The sequence below is a fragment of the Ochotona princeps genome, chromosome 1 (assembly GCF_030435755.1).
Source record: "Ochotona princeps isolate mOchPri1 chromosome 1, mOchPri1.hap1, whole genome shotgun sequence".
Taxonomy (NCBI): domain Eukaryota; kingdom Metazoa; phylum Chordata; class Mammalia; order Lagomorpha; family Ochotonidae; genus Ochotona; species Ochotona princeps.
This window is the reverse complement of record NC_080832.1, coordinates 85,800,882-85,821,383: the sequence shown is the minus strand read 5'-3', so window position 1 is coordinate 85,821,383 and position 20,502 is coordinate 85,800,882. Positions and strand designations below refer to the sequence as shown.

General features: G+C 39.6%; 1 protein-coding gene across 1 annotated transcript in view; it reads right to left on the bottom strand.

The window, feature by feature from the left end:
* Positions 1–18,607, bottom strand: part of COL9A1 (collagen type IX alpha 1 chain) — a 71,757-nt gene extending 53,150 nt beyond the window's left edge. Inside the window, exons 1-12 of the mRNA XM_058671763.1 lie at positions 18,512–18,607; positions 16,977–17,051; positions 16,679–16,714; positions 16,527–16,589; positions 13,242–13,295; positions 12,961–12,996; positions 11,317–11,340; positions 10,944–10,997; positions 9,667–9,720; positions 9,036–9,068; positions 7,713–7,769; positions 6,336–6,389 (exon numbers count right to left, since the gene is read on the bottom strand). Coding sequence (XP_058527746.1) covers positions 6,336–6,389; positions 7,713–7,769; positions 9,036–9,068; positions 9,667–9,720; positions 10,944–10,997; positions 11,317–11,340; positions 12,961–12,996; positions 13,242–13,295; positions 16,527–16,589; positions 16,679–16,714; positions 16,977–17,051; positions 18,512–18,589 — 618 coding nt within the window. The 5' untranslated portion in view covers positions 18,590–18,607. The remainder of the gene's footprint in view (positions 1–6,335; positions 6,390–7,712; positions 7,770–9,035; positions 9,069–9,666; positions 9,721–10,943; positions 10,998–11,316; positions 11,341–12,960; positions 12,997–13,241; positions 13,296–16,526; positions 16,590–16,678; positions 16,715–16,976; positions 17,052–18,511) is intronic.
* Positions 18,608–20,502: the final 1,895 nt, after the last annotated feature.

Genomic DNA, 20,502 nt, shown 5'->3' with positions numbered 1-20,502 from the left:
TCCACAATACATAAGGAACTCAAACAATGCAATGGAAGACAAAAATAATTCAATTTAAAAACAGAGTAGAGGGTTAGCACTGTGGTATAATGGATTAACTCTCTGCATGCCACACCAGTATTCCATATGGGTACATGTTCAAGTTTTGGCTGCTTAACTATCTCTCTGACTCCATGTCATGCAATTAGGGAAGCAGCGCAAGATGGCCCAAGGGCTTGGGCCCCTACACACTGTGAGAATCAAAGGAAGCTCCTCGGTTCCTGACTCCAGTCTGGCCCAGACTTAGCCACTGCAGCCATGTGGTTTGGGAGCCATTGGATGAAAACATCGACTCTGTTGTTCTCTCTAACTCTTCTCTTCAATTAAATAGAATAAATCTTTTTTTTTAAGTCCCATAAAAAAGAGGCAGTAGATCCAAATATATTTCTTACTGAATTTTGAGGAGAAACATTTTGCTTGATTTGATATTAGACATAACAAAATGTCACATAATACTTGATAAATACATATTTTATGTCTGCTAAAATCAGTTTAACCTTCCAAAAAAATCAAAAATTAAAAGAATTCATTACCACCATCTGTCCAGCCTTACAAATGATTTTTAAGGATGTGCTGCACAGTAAAGCAGATAAATGTGGTCATTATTCTGGAAAAAATGTGAAGGCAGAAAATCTTCCAGTAAAAGCAGAAGGGAAATCCAAAGCAAACAATAGGAATATTTATGAGAAAATGGCAGGACCTAGTCATTACCAATAATAACCTTGAATGTAGATGGCATAAATTCTCCAATTAAAAGATACAGACTACATGAACAGATTAAAAAATGAGTCTCATTTATTTGCTGCCTATAAAAACATATCTTGCCTAAAAAGATACAAAGACTGAAAAGGGAAAAAAATGAAAAAACAATTTCTATGCTAATGGGAAGTAACAAACAAAATGACCAAAAGTAATGATCATAATATATAACATAAGAACCACTTAAAGAAACAAAGAATGCCATTACATGATCATAAAGGATTGTGACTGTATATGCACCCCAAAGTTTCATGAGTATTTAAAACAATTGTTAACAGACCTAAAAAGAAACACAGAACTCCAGTACAATAATGGGGGACTTCTACACCCCCTATCAACCAGGACAGGGCAATTAAATAGAAGGGAGGGGGAAGAGAGGAGGGAAAGAGAGAGGTGAGAGGGAGAGGAGGGGAGGGGAGAGGAGAGGAGGGGAGGGACAACAGCTAATCTACATTGAGGATCAAATGGATCTAATCCATACCCACAGAACATTTCATCCCACACCTACAGGATACACATTCTTTTTAGTAGCACATACAACTTTCTCTAGGTTAGACAATATACTAAGCCATAAAGCAAGTTTCAGCAAATTCAAAACAAATATAAAGAAAAGAAAAATGAAATCATATCATGTGTATTTTCTGAACACAATGAAATAAAGCTGGAAATTAACAACCTAAGAAACTGTAGAAAACATACAAATATAACCCACTTCTGAATGGGAAGCAGATCATAGAAGAAAATCTAAAAGGAAACTAAAAATTAAAAAGGAATTTTTTAAAAGAAAATTATAATAAAGAGAAACCAGCAGTTCCTGGAAATGAATGATGGCTACAATACAACATAGAAAAGCATGAGATACTGCAAAAGCAATGCTAAAAGGAAGTTTATAGAGTTTACTGCCTACATTAAGAAATTAGAAAGGCATCACATAAATGATCCATCAATGCATATCAAGGACCTAGAAAAACAGTAACAAACCAAACCCAAAATTAATCAGAGGAAAAAAAAACCATTAAAATTAGAAAACAAAACTGAAACCAAAAAAATGGTTTTAAAAAAGTGAAATAACTGGGATTTCTTCTGAAAAAAAGAAGACTATTGAAACATGAGAAAGGAAGATGTTATAATGGACACAACTAAATAAATTATCAGGAATTATTCAACTATATGCCAACAAATTGGAAAAATCTAGAAAAATGAATAGATTTGTAGACACATACAATTCATGAAAATTGAGCCATGAAGACATAAAACCCAAATAGACCAATAACCAAGACGATATTGAGTTATTAACAAAGACACTTAACAACAAAGAAAAACCCATGATCCGATGGTTCACTGTTCAAATCTACCAAATATTGCAAGTACTAATTCCAATCTTCTCATATTATTTAAAACCTCAGACCCTTTGCATCAGAGCAGCATCACCTTAATTTCAAAGCCCGAAAAAGATACAGTGAAGAGATTATAGATCAATATCCCTTATGAACAAAGATGCAAAGTCGTCCACAAAATACTAACTAACAGCATCCATCAATATATCAGATGATCACTCTCCTGGACTAGGTGGAATTTATTATTGCTTAGCAACATGTGGGAATCAATAAATTTAACACATCACATTAATAATAAAAATAAAAACCACAGATGTGGAGAAAGTATTTGATAAAATACAACATCATTTCATGATTAAAAAAAACTTTACAAAATTAGAAATATTCCTTAACACAATCAATATATGCCAAATCTAAATTCAGCATCGTATTTTGAATGAAGCAAAGTTGGAAGCATTTTTACAGAAAAGATCCAGACCATACAAGGATGCCCAGTTTTACCATTGCTATTCAATACAATTCTGGTAGTTTCAGCCAGAGCATTAGCCCAGAAAATACAAAATGGATATAAACTGAAAAGCAGGAAGTCAAATTATCCCTGTTTGGTGTATGGCATGGGGTGTGTGTGTGTGTGTGTGTGTGTGTGTGTGTGAAGAGACAAAGATTTTATTTATATATATATAAACACACACATATACACATATATATATATATTAGACGTATGTATCTAAAGATTTCACCAAGAGACTAATGGAACTTACAAGCAAATTTGGTAAGATGGCAGGACATAACATCACACAAAAAATCAATAGCTTCTATATGCACACATAATGCCATGGCTAAGAAAGAACTTGTAAGACCTGTCCCATTTACAGTATCTACAAAAAGTTTTAAAACTTGGAATACATTCTACCAAGAATATGAAAGAACTCCACAAAGAAAAGTATAAAGCTTAAAAATAAAGGAAGACATAAAAATGAAAAAAATCTTCTATGTTCCTTGATTAGAATAATATCATGAAAATGTGCACACTCCCCAATGCAATTTATACATTCATTGTAATCCGCTCAAAATATCGGATATTTTTCTCAGAGCTAAAAAAAATCCTGCTAAAATTTATATGGAAGCACAAGAGACCTCAAATAGCTAAAGCATTATTACACAAGAAAGCCAGAGGCATCACAGTACCAAATTTCAAGACATATTACATAAGAGTTATCATCAAAAAGATAAATCTATAAACTGATGGAACAGAACAGAAATCAATCCACATATATACAGCCAACTAAACTTTGACAAATGAGCTAAAATCACTCCCTGGACAATAAATGGCCTCTTCAACAAATGGTGCTGTGAAAATTGTACCTATGTAGGCAGAAGTATGAAACAGAACACCTACCTTGCACCTTGCCCAAAAATCAACTCAAAATTGATCAAGGATCTAATTCTATGTCCTGATACTATCAAATTACTAGAGGAAAAAATTGGGGAAACTCTGCCAGATATTGGTATAGCATAGAAGTTCTTGGCAAAGACCCCAGAAGCACAAGGCAATCAAAATTCAAATAGAAAAACGTGACTACATCAAGCTAAGCTTCTTTACTGCAAAAGAAATATTCAACAAGGAGAAGAGACAAAATCAGGACATGAGAAAATGCTTGCAAACTATGAAAACAATAAGGGATTAACATTCAGGACCTGTAAAGAGCTCAAGACATTCAACAACAACAAAAACAGTCCAAGTAAGAAATGGGCAAAGAATATGAACAGGCTTTCTTCAAAGCATGAAATACAACAGCCAACAGACATGCGAAAAAATGCTCAGGATCACCAACTATCAGGGCAAATTAAGTAAAACCCACACCACAGGTAAATAAAACCTCACCCTAGTTAAAATGTCTATAATATGAAAATCAAAAAATAATGAATGTTGGCGAGTATGTAAGGGAAAAGGTGCCCTTGTCCACTGTTGGTAGGAATGTAAACTAGTACAATTATTGAATACAGTATGGAGATACCTCAGAAATGTAAAATTCTCACTGTTGAAAATTTACCCAAATGATATAACAGTAGATGAGACAGTTATTTGGACACCTATATTTATTGAAGCTCAATTCACAATAGCTAATACATGGAATCAACTCAGATATCCATCAAAAGATAGCTAAAGAAAATGTGGCATAAATCCATAGACTATTGTATACTATTCAGCCACCAAAAAGAATAAAATCTGTGTAGTAACAAATGAATGCAACTGGAAACCACTGCGCTTAGCGAAATAAGCCAATCCATACAAGACGTATCCCATGTGTTTTCTGATGTGTAGCAGTTGACACAGAATATAGAAATAGGCATATGAATCAAATGGACATCCTGTGATATGATTATTGCTTTTTGTCCCTTGGTTACACATTTGTGAAACTATTATCCCTCTACTTTTTACTTTTTGAGTACTATGGCTACCGGTGCATTAAGCCTGTGATTATACAGCATGACAACACATCTTTGAAAAATTGAAGAAAAGGAAGGAAAGGGGGGGATTGATGGAAAAAGTTGGAGGGAGGAAATACAATAGTTATCTTGTAATTGTACCTACAAAATACATGAACTGTATTCTCTGTATAAAAAACCCAAAAAGTATAAGATGAAACTAAACTTGTGTAATTTTTAATTAGATGTACATAAAGATAAAATCAAAAATTTATTTGACCTTGTATTAAAAAACAATTGTTAAACTCTTCATTAAATATTTTGTGAAATACATTCAAGCTAAACTTTTGCATCTGAATGCAAACTTCAGGTTCTTCATGTGCTTTCAGTTTAGGCTCAATCACCTATGCTTCGTTTTTCATTCAACTATTGTCATCATATCTTTTCATGTCAATTTTCAAAGACATTTTTAAAGCTTTAAATGACACAAAATGTGAAAAGAAATTTTCAACAACTCGAGAAAAAATTTGGTGAATTTCCTGAGCCCCCCCAAAAATAAGCAGACTTCCTACTGAAGATCAAAGCAGATATGACAGAAATAACCTGTATAGCACCAAAAACACTCACGTATTTTGGTAGAGAAACACCCTGATGGGTAGTCCCACCACCAAATTTTACAGGATGGAAGAGCACAAGTTCCCTTAAACGAAGGGTCACAAAAGAAAGGAGAAAAGGATGCAGTGAACAGAGAAACCGGAAACCCACTAAATGTGCTTCACTATACACATTACCTAATCAGTAGCATTTGACATAATTGAGCATTCTTGCATATCTGTTTTTTGTGGGTAGCTAACACTTATTTATTCCCTGTAACTTGGACATATTTTTTCATTTTTATGCTCCCAGAATTTAGAATAAACTCCAACACATAGGAAGTACTTAGTAAGTACCTGTTGACCTGTTCCACTACACATTTCAATACATTTCCAAAACCCTTTGTTTTTCCAGTTTGACCCTGAGGAACTCAGTTGTCCCAAAGCAGATAAATAAAACTCCTAAACTACACATAAGTAACACAAGACTTTTAAAATACATGTTCTAACTAGAACAGGGTAGAGAAAATTGGTCTGATTATTCTGAGTATGTAAGATTATTCAAGACCACATCAGGACAAAAACTCTGCCATGCAGAAAGCCCAGTCTGCAGGTACTTAACCACTATGCACTCCAGTAGATGACAAGAGAACAAATAGATGATCTTGCCTGAAACCTCAGCCTTGGTTTTTGAGCAAGGCTTGCCAGCTCAGTGCAAGTTGTGCTAGATTTCATGTTTCTATCCAAATACTGTAAGTTATCATTTACTTCCAGCTTACTCAAAATTCCAGATACACTGACATGAAGTCAGAAATAAATTATTTCAGAACTTGAGATGAGAAGCTATAACCAAATACCAACCTCTTTTTTCTTGTTTCAAAAGCATCGGATACAAAATTTTACAAATTGTGGTTTTTGCTGGGGTATAAGGGGAAAAAATGAGTGTGACTGATTTGAGAAGCAAAGAGTAGCCATATAGGAAAATATTGAAATGTATGATTCCTTCATTGTAAGTGAACAACTTCAGAATATTGTGCTTGGTCAAAATATTGATGCATCTATTCAGCTTGTTGATCTTTAAAACAGGAGGAATATCATACATAATTGTACCTCATACTAATTAAAGTGAGTACTACCTCCCATTCTATTGGTTCAGTAAACACTTCATTTTTCTTACCTTGTGTCCTTGTCTTCCTGGTTCACCAATTTCTCCTTTAGCCCCTTTATGACCCTGACAATTGCAAAAACAAACACACATGTAAATATATAAGTAGATACAATTATATCGCATTGGGTGCAGAAAACTGAAAATTCACATCACAATTTAGGGATGATTCTCCATCCCTAAAGCTACGTCAACATAGGACTAAGAAAAAGATTATCTCACACAGAAAATATCTGCTTTAACTGGCTTGCACAGATCATGTGTATCATGATTGGTACGTATAATAAACATGCTTTTACAGAAAAACACTACCCTAGAAAAATAAACACCCCATTACCTATTTCAGCAATATGATTCATTACTAATTCCTGCCGTTACCTCTATCTGGTTTCCCCATCTTTCTGCACTTGGGCTAAGGGCATGAAATCTTCAGCATCAGTAACTAAATTTTCAGAAGTGGCAACACTGACCCAATTCATCCAGCCACTTCTGTGGAAGCAGCTCTCAATAGCTCCAGTCTCCTGCGTCCCACCCTCCAGCCTAGGGAGAAGAAGGGCCACTATCGGATGAAGACACCCCCAGAAGCGCAACTTCCTAAAAGTAATTTTAAGTGCCAAGGGAAAGTAGTTAAAGCTGTAGAGCATGAAAACAAGATCCATGTGTTTTTTTGTCAGGCCACCAATCCAGGTCCAAATCTTGCACAGTTCAGGGTGCCCACCAAAAGCTCCCTTGCAGAAAACCTCAAGGAAAACCAGTGTGTTGAGGCCTTTCAACTGCTAGCAGAATTCCATCAGTATGGAAATTTACTTCAGACTCACACTAAAAACAGGAACCTCCTGGTCCCAAATGTTGACTGTTTTTTCTTTTTGTTTTTTTGGGGTTTTGGGGGGTTTTTTTGTGTGGTTTGGTTTGGTTTGGTTTTATGGAAAAATTATATATAGTTGTGAAGTGAGAGAAAAACCTTTAGGAAAGTCTTTGCCTGTTTTGCAGTTTTTCTAGTTTTGTTTTGTTTTTAAGCTAAAACTGATCACCCAAAGCTAAAACAGGTGCCAAATCTACCATCCCCACCACCATCTTCTGCCCATAGCAGGCTAATTCATGAAACTTGCTTCGGGGTTCCTGGAGTCTCTCAATCCAGTGTATCTTACAGGCATATCTTTCCTTCCTCACAAAGGCATTGTGTAATTAGTCACCTGCACCAATAGGCGCACCTGCAAGGAGCCCCAGCTATGGTATCTAGGACTGAAGAAACACTAGAGAATAAGCTAGTGGATTTTACCAATTCATCCAAGTGAGGTCTGCATACCACAACGGTTAGTGCTTAAAGTAAGGCTCCACTGTGCTTGTGGACAGTATCTTGAAAAGAAAACAGGAAAACTATTCCCTTACCCTCATGCCTGGTAGGCCTGGATATCCAGAGCGACCTGGTGGGCAGGAATTGGGACACTGCCAGAAAGAGTGGAGAAAAGACAGATTATATAAGCTGGAGTCCCCACTTGGGGACCAAGTGTGTTCTCGTTTTTTGTTGTTTTTGCCAATGATTTCAAAAACAGAATCTCAAGGCAATTATACTAACCATGAAGTAATTCAAACTCTCTTATAATTATTTCATTTTTAAACTTAGAATTATTTTGAGATGACAAAATGTATAGCAAATGTAACAAATACCCTCCATGTTTTTATTCATCATCCAGATTTAATGTTTAATATTCTGCAATTTTTATCTCATGTTTAATTTGCTACCATCACTGTAGCATAACCTGATTCATTCCCTTCCCCTCTACTGCAAAACCCTAATGGATTAACATTCTGTTTAGTGCTATTTTCACCAACACTGGGCTATCAATCTGCACAGAAAACAAGGTTTGGATGGAGTTGTTTGACTTCTACATCCAAAACTCAAATTGTTCTGGTGAACAGTATGTCTGAGTCACCAAATGGAAAAAAATCACAGAAAGACAAAAATATTTTCAAAATGAAAGCCTGTCATAGTGTGCATACACACAAACTACCATTCCGCCACTCCATTATGGCTAATGATGGTTCTGCCACTAAATAAAAATAAAGACAAAATTCAGTAGGTTCCAGAGAGAATATTAAGCAGAACTCGGTTGAAGACTACACAGTCTTCGAAAACTGAGGTTGGGTCCAGGGCATTGGAGAAAGGGAAGGGGGGCCCACTTCTGGACCCCATGTTACAGCTCCCTGCCCACTTGCACTAGATGGGCCAGCTGTGCAAGGCAAGACCTTGGAGTTGCCAAGACAACCAAAGTGTGGGAGCTTCCCTACTGCTTCTCTACCCAAACCTAGTGAGGAAGCGTCCGCAGGCAGGACACCCAGTACAGGTCAAGATAATCACTTTATTACTTTCATTCAAGACAGCTCTTTATGAGCCCATACACCTGAGTTCCTCTATATCCTTTCCTCTGTTCATGACCATAGGAAAGGGAAAAAAAATGGGCCGGGGGTGGGGGGGGAGAGGACTTAAAAAGCCAAGTCATCTCTAAAACCAGTGTCCATTCCAAGGCACCCCACTTCCCTACTTCCTACTTCTTTATAGGACAGTTCTTTATATTTCATTGCTTCAAATAAAATTTCTGTCACAGAGGAGCATGCTTCTCAGCTTTTTATTTCTATATTAAGCTGAGCACAGACCCCACTGAGTTTCACCGGCAACAAAAACTGTATTTTGCTCCAAGGAAAACATCTTACCAGAGGATCTCCATCATGAAAGCCAATTGTTCCCTAAAATAAATGAAATATTTAATTCAAACTTACTTATACAAGAATGTTCACTAGACAAAATATAAAAGTATATTGACTTAATAAAAAATACAAGGAACAAATGACAGAACATAACATCCTAATATTCTAAGAACTTCACTCATGGGTAATTTCCTGATGGAGAACCCTAAACTGCAATAGATCATTTCTTTGGGGGAACTGTAGGAAAATGAAATAAGAGGCAGAATAGAAAATACAGAGCACTCTAAATCACAAATTAAAAGTAAAGATTATCCTATTTAAACTTCTATTTCTTATATTTCTTACAATGAGAATCTATAAAGCTAGATCGATTGAAAATTCTTTTATGTGTTAAAGTTTTGAGCACTTAGGAAATACTAAGTTCAAAAGACTTCAATTGTAAAGAATGATACTTTTTCTGTGAAAGTCACACTTTTTGGTCTAAAAAGAACTAAGCTCAAAGTAAAAATACTGGTAGCCATTTTGGAAGATCAGAACAATGACTCAATGAATAAGCACTTCCATTTTTTATTCTTAGATTGTTTTTCAGTCCTTACTCTGAAATGCAAAGAAAAAAATCAAGCTGCCTATAACTTACACTGGGTCCTGGAGGTCCAGGGGGGCCAGGTGGTCCTCTTCTCCCAGGATCACCCTGCATTGTAAGGAAGTGGTGATAGAGTGGTTATCCATGTGTTAAAACACAGCACAAAAAGCCAGCCAGGAGCAAAAGAAGGCCATTCCCCAAAACTTTGTAGCAGTTCAGCCATGCATTGATTTGCCACCCAAATCAATGGGCAGCCCATAATCCAATGAGTTATACAAAATCAAAAATAATAAAGGAATTCTAATCTCACCCAGGTAATATAACAGGCAGAGGGGGACAGGAAGAGAAAGCAAATTCCTATGGAGATGATGCTCATTTGATCACCTTGGAAAACAAGCTGGCAATGAGGTATTTATATAGTTAATTTGCAAAGGAACCACAGTTGCCAATATTGCTGGTGCCATCCAGCTCATGAGAGGAAGAGGGCTCCAGTGGGTGAGGCTGTGAAATGGAAAACTTTTCCCTGGCTGGGGCTGTTCACCAACAATCTGTCACTTGGTCCATCAGGCACTTGCACATAACGCCTCAAAATTCAACCTGGCTAAATTGATGTAAATCATTCAGATGAAAATGGGTCCCAATTATTCTTCACATCTGGTGTTTATTCTTGGAATGTTTTACTTCTTCAGGTTCTACCATCAGAAGTCAAAAACATCTGACAATTATTTTAATCTTACAATTATGCAGGCATTTTTAGTTAATAGATTTGCAAACAGGAAGTACATGTGGAGAAGCAAGAAGGTAAATAATATGTGGCTTTTCCTTTATTAGTTTACAGCTGCCTGGCTTCACAGGATCTGACTCCTTCAACAGTATTTTTGAAATATTTTCTGGATAATCAACATGGAGCGCTGTTCGAGAAATTTACAAAGTTCAGCTCTTCATTGTCCAGGTTCTGTTTGATTATAATTTAATGATAACAGCAACATACATGGTAATAATTCTAGGCTAATCTTTTTTAATTCTTACAGGGAGTCCAATGCAAAAGCCACTGGACCCCAATCCTAGCTCACAGTCTGCAAAGTGGAGGCTATCTGCCATTTCGTGACACTTAACCTAAAAGCTGGAAAGAGACTGGAGCTGAAAATTTTGGAGTGGGAAGAATCAAATATCAGTCTGAGATATATCATCATCCTCACATCAATATTACAGAATAAAGGTCATCTGCTGCTTTTGCATTTTCAGAAAAAAGACATCACATCATTTGTATACCTTAATAAAATTTTCTCTGAAACTCGCAAATGTTGATCAAAATGCACTGGGGTACTCACAACAGGTCCTACTCGGCCAAGTTCTCCAGGGAGTCCTGCTGTCCCAGGAGGACCCTGCAGTCAACAAAACAGCATTGTCATTATGAACATTTTTATAACGCATCATGAGTGATACCAATATGATCAATGTGAGACTTAGAAATGTGTATCTGTGCTGGTTTTCTTTCCCAATGAGATAACTCATTTGATCAAACTTTAATTACTTGAACTAAAACAAGGCTTTTTTGGTTAAAAATTATTCTGTTTAACAGAATACTGGTATCATTGTAGCCATGTAAGATTGTAGCCATTTAAGGCAGGGAATAACATACATCACAGGACAAAATGTTAGCTGGAGAATGATGTCAACATTTGCGAAATGGACCAGACTTACCGGGGGTCCAGGAATACCACGGCCCTAAAAGATTAAAATGAAAATGTTTATAGCATGTGGCTTATACCATATAAACCACAAATTCTATCACTTAATAAATATATTTATTCTAAAGATATTTCAAAAGGAAAAAGTAATTTGTGTCTGCTCCTAAAATGTTCCTTTGATCTCTGTGCTAACTAGAAATATTTTTCCACACTTCATTTTTATAAAAAACAGAACACCCATGCTTAACGTCAGAATTTACCATTACTCACAAAAAGGTGCAGCACAAGTAGCCAATTCAAAGATCTTACACATCTGAGATATTTTATATGAAATCATCAACATAATTTACAATAGATATTCCTATATTTCCAGATACTCAATACAAGAGGCTTTGAAAACAAAATGCCGTTACTCCTGAAACCCAAGCCCACAATGTGATTCTAAATGAATGCACTGAATTCTGAAGCTACTCTTTCTGCCTCCTTCTCCTTTACACTTCATAACTCCTCAAACACCAAAATGCATATAATCAAGGACTGAAATCCATCTTATTCAGTTTCTGAGCCCTAATTCCTAGCTCAGGTCTGAATATGTAATAACCTCACATAACTATGCTGAACTTAAAACTACCAAGAATCCATATTATCTTTGCTTTTCAACTCCAATTTTTAATTACCTGAAATTACATTTATTCATAGCTGTCTATGACATAATACTTGCTTTTACTCCAGACTTTTTTCCAAAATAAACCTATCCAAAATATCCCAAAGGAATAATGCATACTCTTTCATAATACTTTTATATCTAGTTCTTGAGGCATCCAAACAAACAAGAACTTCACACAGGCTGTGTATGTTTTAATAATGAGGTTTTTTCAAGGCATTTGTAGAAAAAAAAGTCTCCTATTTGAACATTTTAATACAGATTAATTTGGGAAACAGGTGTTGTGCTTGACAATACCAAAGTAATCAGTAAGTTATTTCATTATGAGAGACCTAGATGCTTGGACAATTTCCCTAAATATTTTAAAACACAACTTTATAAGATTTTGATTTCTGAGTTGAAAATAGAACAGCAAGTCCATTCACCCCTGAAAACAAGCTTAACTGGAGAAGTCAAAAGATGCTGAATTATGGAAAAGATAACAGTACAAATAAATAAAAATGGAAAAACACAGATAAATGACAAGATCAAAAGATGAAGAACAAAATAGAAAAGCTTCCTGAGACACAGTCCTCTCATACGCACGAGAAACACCAGTCTTCTGGGTTGTGCAATCTCAGAATAGCAGGGAGTCAGGTAGGTGACAATATCACTCAACATTTCACTCAAGAGAAAACCAGCTGTGAAGAAACTGGTGTGATGAATGAGCTGCATACTAAACACTTGGATTTCTGCTTTGGGCAAGAGATGCTTTCTATCAGTGACTGGGGGAAGAGTCCTATTGAGAAATACACCTACAGACAGACATAAGTAGTTTATATTGTACATCCAAAAGTTTCTGTAAAATGTTTCTACTCACAGCAGTGATGTTTCTCAGATAAATCATAAATCATACAGATTTATCATGTATACTATATAAAAAATTGCACTTAAAACAATGCACAACGGCAAAAAACAGGACATTTTCAATTCTTCTGTTATCCAAATACTTACTGGAAATCCGCGAGATCCAGGCACACCAGGTTCTCCCTAAAAACAAACGCAACTTCATTGTACTGAGCTTCAAGTGGCATAAAAACTGGAAATCCTCAAACTACACAAATACTGACATCATTAAAATACTCCATCTTATAGCTTTCAAACACAATTTTAGTTGAACTAGTTCCTTCAGCTTCTTTACAACTTAACTTGCCAGCTGATTTGCAACTACAAGAACGCAACTGCACTTTAGCATTTGATTCGTATCAGACACTAATACCAGGTAGCGAACTTACTTTTTGTCCCCTTGGTCCAACAGAGCCAGGGGATCCATCAGGTCCTGTTAATCCCTGAAAAAATAAGATAATATTAGAATTAAGATATTTACACCAACAGCTAGGTGGAAATTTTATTTGTTAATTAACTGCAGGGTGGTTCCATCTTACTTAATAAGCTCTGTTTGCTAGTTGTTGTCTGTTAATAAATTTTATGTTGCTAACTTCCTGTTAAATGCATGACTTACTATGATGTTTTGTGTCACTGCACCACCAGCATCCCATATAGGCACTGGTGCATATCCCAGCGGTTCTACTTCTAATACAACTCCCTGCTAATGACCCGGGAAAGCTGCAGATGATGGCCCAAGTACTTAGGCCCTTGCACACACCTGGAACAAGTCCCTGCCCCTGAAGTCCCTTCAGCGTGTCCCAGTCCTGGCCATTGCAGCCATCTGGGGAAAAAACCAGCAAGTTGAAGCTCATGCTCACTCGCGCGCACTTTCTGACTTGCAAATAAATTTTTTTAAAAAAGAGTAAGATATTGGTTTACATCTTTCCTAGCATGTCATAATAAGACCTCTAAAAATATCTCTATTGATACAATTGATGATAATACCACAGCTATCCTCTGGGTGCAGGGTTCTAATCAAATTCCAACACCTCTAATCACATGTGTCCATAATGGAAAAGAAAAATTCAATTTCAGAAGACATCTGAAATATGAGTCTGTATATAAATATACATGTATCTAGATATGTCTACATCACATCCAACTATATAACTTCCAAAATCTAATTTGCCATAAAATACTAAATTTTAAAAAGATGACAAAGAACAATAGCAGTGGCAGACAACTGCTTTCAAATACATCATTATGCAGGCACAGTTCTGTGCTGGGTAATATTGAAGCTGACTGTGAACTTCGTGCTACAGCTTGGCAAGGAGTATTCATCCTCAGCGATGATTTCCTGCCAGCATTCCAACAGCTCATCTGATAAAAGTCAAAGCATTCTTGGAAAAGCAGAGCCACAATGATTCTTTTACCTTTTCTGCTAAATATTGACTCAACACAGGATAATAAACTTCAAACTGTTTCTTTCAGAGCCTTTCAAGAATCACTCAATTAGCCATTTTGTTGCTATTGTTAAATATTAACTTGCATGTGAAACAAGGAAGGGAAGGCAGAGCTCCTATTTCTGCATTCAGACTCACTTGGGAAGGGCTGTAGTGTTCTCCCTCTGACTTAGCTCCCCAGCGGCCAGAAACAAACAGAAAACCCTGATCTAGTCCCTGTGCTTCAAAGCCGTTCATTCACAATTTACAAAGTTTTTTTAATGTCACATCAATCTAAGAGTGGAGTAACTAAACTAATTCTAGAGTCTCTCCAAAAGTCGGTGGATATAAAACATACCAATGTTTGTAAGTAACGCCAAACTATCAAGTATAAATGATTTTTATTATCCGTTTGATTCTCCTTATCATTCTTCTATGTTGGCAACTTAAGAATTTAAAAATTCATTATCGCTTTTTCTCTCTCTCATCCCCAGCTCTGCATCAACTAAGGACCTCAGGTCACATCTCCTTGAGGCAGGCCTGAGGAATTTAAAAGAAAAACCAAGAAATTGCAGGTTTGGGGGGGATCTTAACCCCTAAATACTTCTCTGTCCCCGAGGAAATAAATTATCTTCATAATTATTCTGTTTCCTTACCAACAGAAAGCAATAGATCATTATGCGTCTACAGGTATTAATGGGACAGTGTTTGAACAGAAGGCACTATATAAATGCAAACAATTTTCTTCTATATCTAGGAAATGTTTAAAATACTGGCATGTCATGATTTCTTTCTTTTTCTTTGTGTTCCTTCTCTGTCCCAAAAGAGTCACTCAAAGCTCTCACCAGTTCTTCCTTGACCTACTGGTATCAAAGTTGATTGATCTAAGAAAAAAAAAAAAAACCTTACTTTGCCATAATTTGCTATATTTGAAATCTGGCTTTGAACTCTTTTTATATTTTACTCTTAAGTATTTCAAAGTGTTTTGTTAATCCAAAATTTTGTTAAAGTGGGGAAATTTCAGAGCAGCAATTGTCCTTCTAACATAATGGTAAAGAATTTGTTCGGCAAACTGCAGAAGCACTTTTAATCTGGAAAACAGGCAAATCTAGCTCCCTGTAATTATACTGCAGTTTAATAGCAAAGCAAGACTTCAGATGACTGGTTAAATTCTTCAGTTAGCAAAATATTTTTAAAAGTTTAATGTATTCAGAAGTTCCCAGGGAATACAGAAATGAATTTAACTTGTGTTCGGCTACTCTTTTAGATATTTTTCATAGTACAACAATTTCAAGTACTGAGATGCTTTGAAGAGGAGCTTGCCAACCAACAGATATCATTTCATTTCTTCTGTCCAGACATCAGTTTGATTTTCAGTTTGTATTATCCAAGAAAAGTCCCCGAGGGCTACAGGAACTGTCAACTTGACACACACAGTTCAAACTAGGAACTAAGATGGAAAAGTTGCTAGTCTTCAAGTAGCCCTGGTCAGCTCCTTTGTTGTCAGCGATGTCAGCCAGACAAACACTTCAGAAAGAGGTAAAATTTATTTTGAACTTTGTCTTTGATGCATCCTGACCATTTTCCTATCCCTGCCTCATGCAGGGATACCCCTCACTGAGTGCACCCCTTACCTCCACCTAAAGTACATCTTTTTCATATTCTATGGGCTCTGTGAGTTGCCCTGTCCCTTGCCCTGCCTTCAGCCCCTGCTTCTGAATTAATTAATTCTGGGAGAGCCAGTGACATTGCAGTGTGAAGACCATCTGCTACCAGCCCCAGCCGGCTGCTGTGACCTCGTCCAGGCTGAGGCAGCGGGGAGGCAACTGCTCAGACAACAACCAGCACCTCAGGGTTTTAAGGAAATGCCAGTAGTGTCCGTAGGAGTCAAAAGGCATATCCAGCTTCCCAGGTTCCTTTGCAGAAGCTGCCAGATCCATACCCAGTCAGGTAGCGTGGCATGAAGGCCAGACTCAGAGCAGGGCCACAGTACTTGCTTCCCTTACCGTTGCATCTGTCTCCTGCTAGTTTGGCCCCCTGGGTCTCTGTCATTCCGTGTACCTGTGTCTGCTACTTTTCCACTATGTATGTCAGTCCATCTACATCCATCTGTCTCCACCTGTCTTACATTTTGTCTGTTTCTACCCCTCCCCCCCACACACTCTTTCTTCCTCTCTCTCTCTCACAAACACACACACACAGAGATGCCTAATAGCGCATCACACACCACCGGCCTGGCATCCTACTCACATCAGCTCCTGGTGTGCCAGGCTTGCCTGGAGCTCCTGGTTTCCCCGGTTCTCCTATAGGACCCTGAACAGGGAGAGAAAAGGTGCCAAGTTAAGACTGTTGGAACATTGAAAGGGGAAAAAAAGGTGGGACCACTACATAGATCAACTTACCGGAGGACCTGGGGGACCCTTTGGACCTCGGTCACCCTGGAGATAGAAGAAGAAGTGAACGTGGCAGGAAAGAAGAACTGAGACAACCCCACATGTGTGAAAGCAGGCAAATGGCAGGTAGGACCGGGACAGGACCACCTCCCCTCTCAGAAAATCTCCTGGCTCCTGGGATCCAACCCCACTCTCACCCAGGCAGGAAGGTGGGTCAGTAAAGGTGGGGGCACTTGGCACCCTTTTAAGCTGTGGGAAAGCCACAGCCAAAGCCTCCTACAGGACTAGACTGGGGACAGAAACTTACATCGATGCCGTCAATGCCTGGAACTCCAGGGGGTCCCGGAGGCCCGGGTGGCCCCGGCTGGCCAGGAGGACCCCTCTGTCAACAACAACACAACACAAGGATTAGTAGGGGTACCACCGGGGAATGGGGTACCTCCCTGCGAAGGCCAGGCTTGAAAAATCCAATATGAAAAGAAAGGAAAGGTATGCTCGGATTCTGCCGTTCTTTCCAGTCAGGTAAACTGTGCAGTTAGAGGCAGAAAGAGCCCATTTCTGTCTCACCTCTACCTCAGTGCCTCAACCCAAGGGGGCGCATGGTAGCGAAGCAAGAGCCTGGGAAGGGATTCTGAAATGAAAATAGGGGTCCCTCACTTCCCCCCATGTAATTAGTAATTGTTGGTAAGGGTTTGGGACAGGATACAGCAGCCAAGAGGGAGACAGCCCAGCAGGTGCAGGGCTTAGTCACTCATCCAACAGGATGGGGAGGGTATGGGGGGGGCGGGTCTGTGGTCAACACGGGGAAGCCTTGGAGCCTTTGAGCCCCAAAACTCAGAGTCTGGGCTCCTTTCAGCTGTGCCTGCAGAAACATTTTCTTGCAACAAGAGCTTTGCACCTCACTTCACTCACTCCCAAACACCTCCAGATTTCAGACTGACGCTAAGGTGTGACTCCTTTTATAGCTGGCAAGCAGGTGCGTTTTGATAGTGCTAGAGGGAGCTGGTGTCTGTCACAGGATGAACGGGTTGCTCGAGGAATAAGGGGCTTTTTTTTCCTGCTTCTGAATTTAAAAAAGAAGAAAGCCTCTTTCATCAAAGAAAACTTTGTTTTTCTCAACTCCAGTGACCAGACAGGTTACAATGGGGTCTTTGTAAGGGAAACCTCAAACCTCCTCCTCTGCTGGGCTTGTCTGCCCTCTCCTGGGGCTCTAGGCCAGTGCACGAGGGAAGGGAGAGATGCCAGAGCCTCCAAGAAGCAGCAGAGTTGGCAATGGGTACTAGGGTCGCCCAGGGCCAGTCCTGGAGCCACTGCCCCACTTGCAGGACTCAGAGACACGCTGTGGGCTGGAGGAACCACAACGGGTGCTTGCCTCATTTCCATCTGCACCAGCAAAGCTTGTTCCTGACTGCCCAGGGTAGGATGAGAAAGAGCAAAAATGGAAAACCTGATGTTCAGTTACCTGTTACCATAGCTGCCTGACCCTATAGGCAACAGAGTCAGGTATAGCATAGTATTGAGGTTCCCCAGCCCTCAGGGAAAAAGGAGGAAGGCTACTTGGGGCCAGAGGGCCCTCAAAGGTGCTCCAAATGGAAGGGAATCCAGGTCCAAGAGCCCTGAGGATGCTCTGCGCCTCCCTCAAGGCACCCCCAGCTACAGAATCCCCCACTAGGCTTTGAAACAACACAACAACTCAAACAACACAAACATTTTTCACCACCTGCACCCCAGCTTACCTTCTTAGTGGTCTGGCTACGCTGGAGAAGGAAGAATGAGGAGAGGGGGCAAAGGCACTTCCCGCCTCCCACACTTCACCCGTGCCCAAACTTGCACACAACTTACTTGAGCCAGGCACAGGCAGAGCCCTGAGAGCAGCAGCTGCAGCCCGAGGGCACCAAGGCGGCCTGCTGCCCAGGCCATGTTCACAGCCCTCTGCTGTTCCCCCACCGAGCTCTGCAACCTGCAGCTGGCTTAGCGATCCAGGATCTGCCACTCGCATCAGTGGCACTTTGCTATGAGGGGGAGAAATGCACTCCCCCGACCCACCCACTCTGGGAGCAGTAGTAGCAGCAGTTGTAAAGCTGTTCAGGCAGGTCGGTAGGCGGTAGGCATAGATTCCAGCCTCTTATGAATGGCCCTGGAAGGGGCCTGGGGATTGGAGGAGAGCTGGAAGGTCGGGAGGACCGATAAATGACAACAGTCCCCCTTAACCCTTTCCCTACAGCCGCACAGCGGGACCTGAGGGCACAGCTCTCTGCCTCCAAGGCTCAGGCTCCAGCACAGCCCAGGGCTGACCCAGGTGCCTCCCAAAGGGTCTGTGCCCCCCATGGAGAGTAAGCACACAGTGTTTGTAGATGGAGAGGGGTGTCCTAAGCCACCAAAGGGAGAGCCAGACACTAGGCCAGGTTTTTAACTTGCTTTGAGCAGGACCTGAACTTGTTTGATCAGGGTACGAAGTAGGGATTCTTTCAACAAAGGTGAGGAGGGAGGGATGGCTAAACCTGAGAGCTGGGTAAAAGTGGCCTCTGCAGGTGCTCAGGGTCTCACCGTTATTACAGGCAGTTCATGGCACGTTTCCCTCCCAGGCCGCAGGGGGTCGCAATGGATCAGCATCCACTGAAGTTCAAACTGAAAAGAGGCAGCAGTCAATTACAGTTGCTGTGGGGGACAGAGTAGGTAGTTTAAGAAAAACAGATCTGTAGTCTTTCAGTGATGGGGAAGCTAACCGCAACCTGTTAAGTTCTTGCTTTCCCTTAAACACAAACGCTCTGAGACATACTGAGGTCCTTCCTAACGCTCTCCCATCATGAGATGTGTTTGTCTTCATTTTAATTTACTCCAGTTTTACCATGGCAGCCCTCACTGGGGATCAGATCACCAGCCCTGATTGCCTCTCTGTTCTCATCACTAACTCAAGTGGTAGACTCCATTAAAATGAGGCTGGGAAAGAAAAACGGACTCTGCAAGTCACAGGCAAGTGTTAGAGTCCAGATTGGAACTCAGACCTATTGAGCTCCACAAGAAATACATGTTCTCAGATTTTTGGATAAGAGCTTAGAGACAGAGGGAGCCAAAGAGATAACAACCAGGAAAACCAGAAGAAAGGAAATTGAGTCCTGGAGAAAATTCACAACCTCAAGGAGACACACTCAGTAAAGTGGCCACAGCTTAAGATAGAAAGAGAAAGGACTGAAAGTGAAGGGAATGGTGGAAAAGATTCTGGAGGGAAAAATGAAGTATCTAAATTTTGCATACACATACAAATTTCTAAGCACTTTAAATCCAATGTATCCTGACAACTTCTTATCTATTAAACAAGTGTTGAGGATGGAGGTGAAGGGTAACAGAAAAGAAACAGAATAAACATTGCCAAGTCTCAATCTAAAAAGAGCCTCAGATGACAAGGGAAAAAAGGAAACAACACCGTATTCCACAGGAAGCCTGTGGCATCTGTCATCCCCTCTTGACAGGGAGGTTTCCTGGTAGGCATTTCAAATTGGATCCATTTTCCTGGTCAGTAGTTCTTACCGCATTAAGTCATGTCTGGCGAACTGTCCCAGTAATACACACACACACACACACGCACGCGTGGTGTGTGGGGGAGAACTGAGACATATACAGAAAACATGTAGAAGCAGAGGCATCCAAAGTTGAGTTTAGAATAGAAGACTAAATAGAAGACTAAATCTGGACACACTGCAAGATGAAATCCTTCCCCTCCCCAGCTACCAAGAAAAGAAGGAAAAGTCAGGCGAGAAGAAGCATTCCATTGTATAAAGAGGTGGCAAGCATTAAGTGTCCACATTTCTGCACAGGCACCTCTCCCCCACATG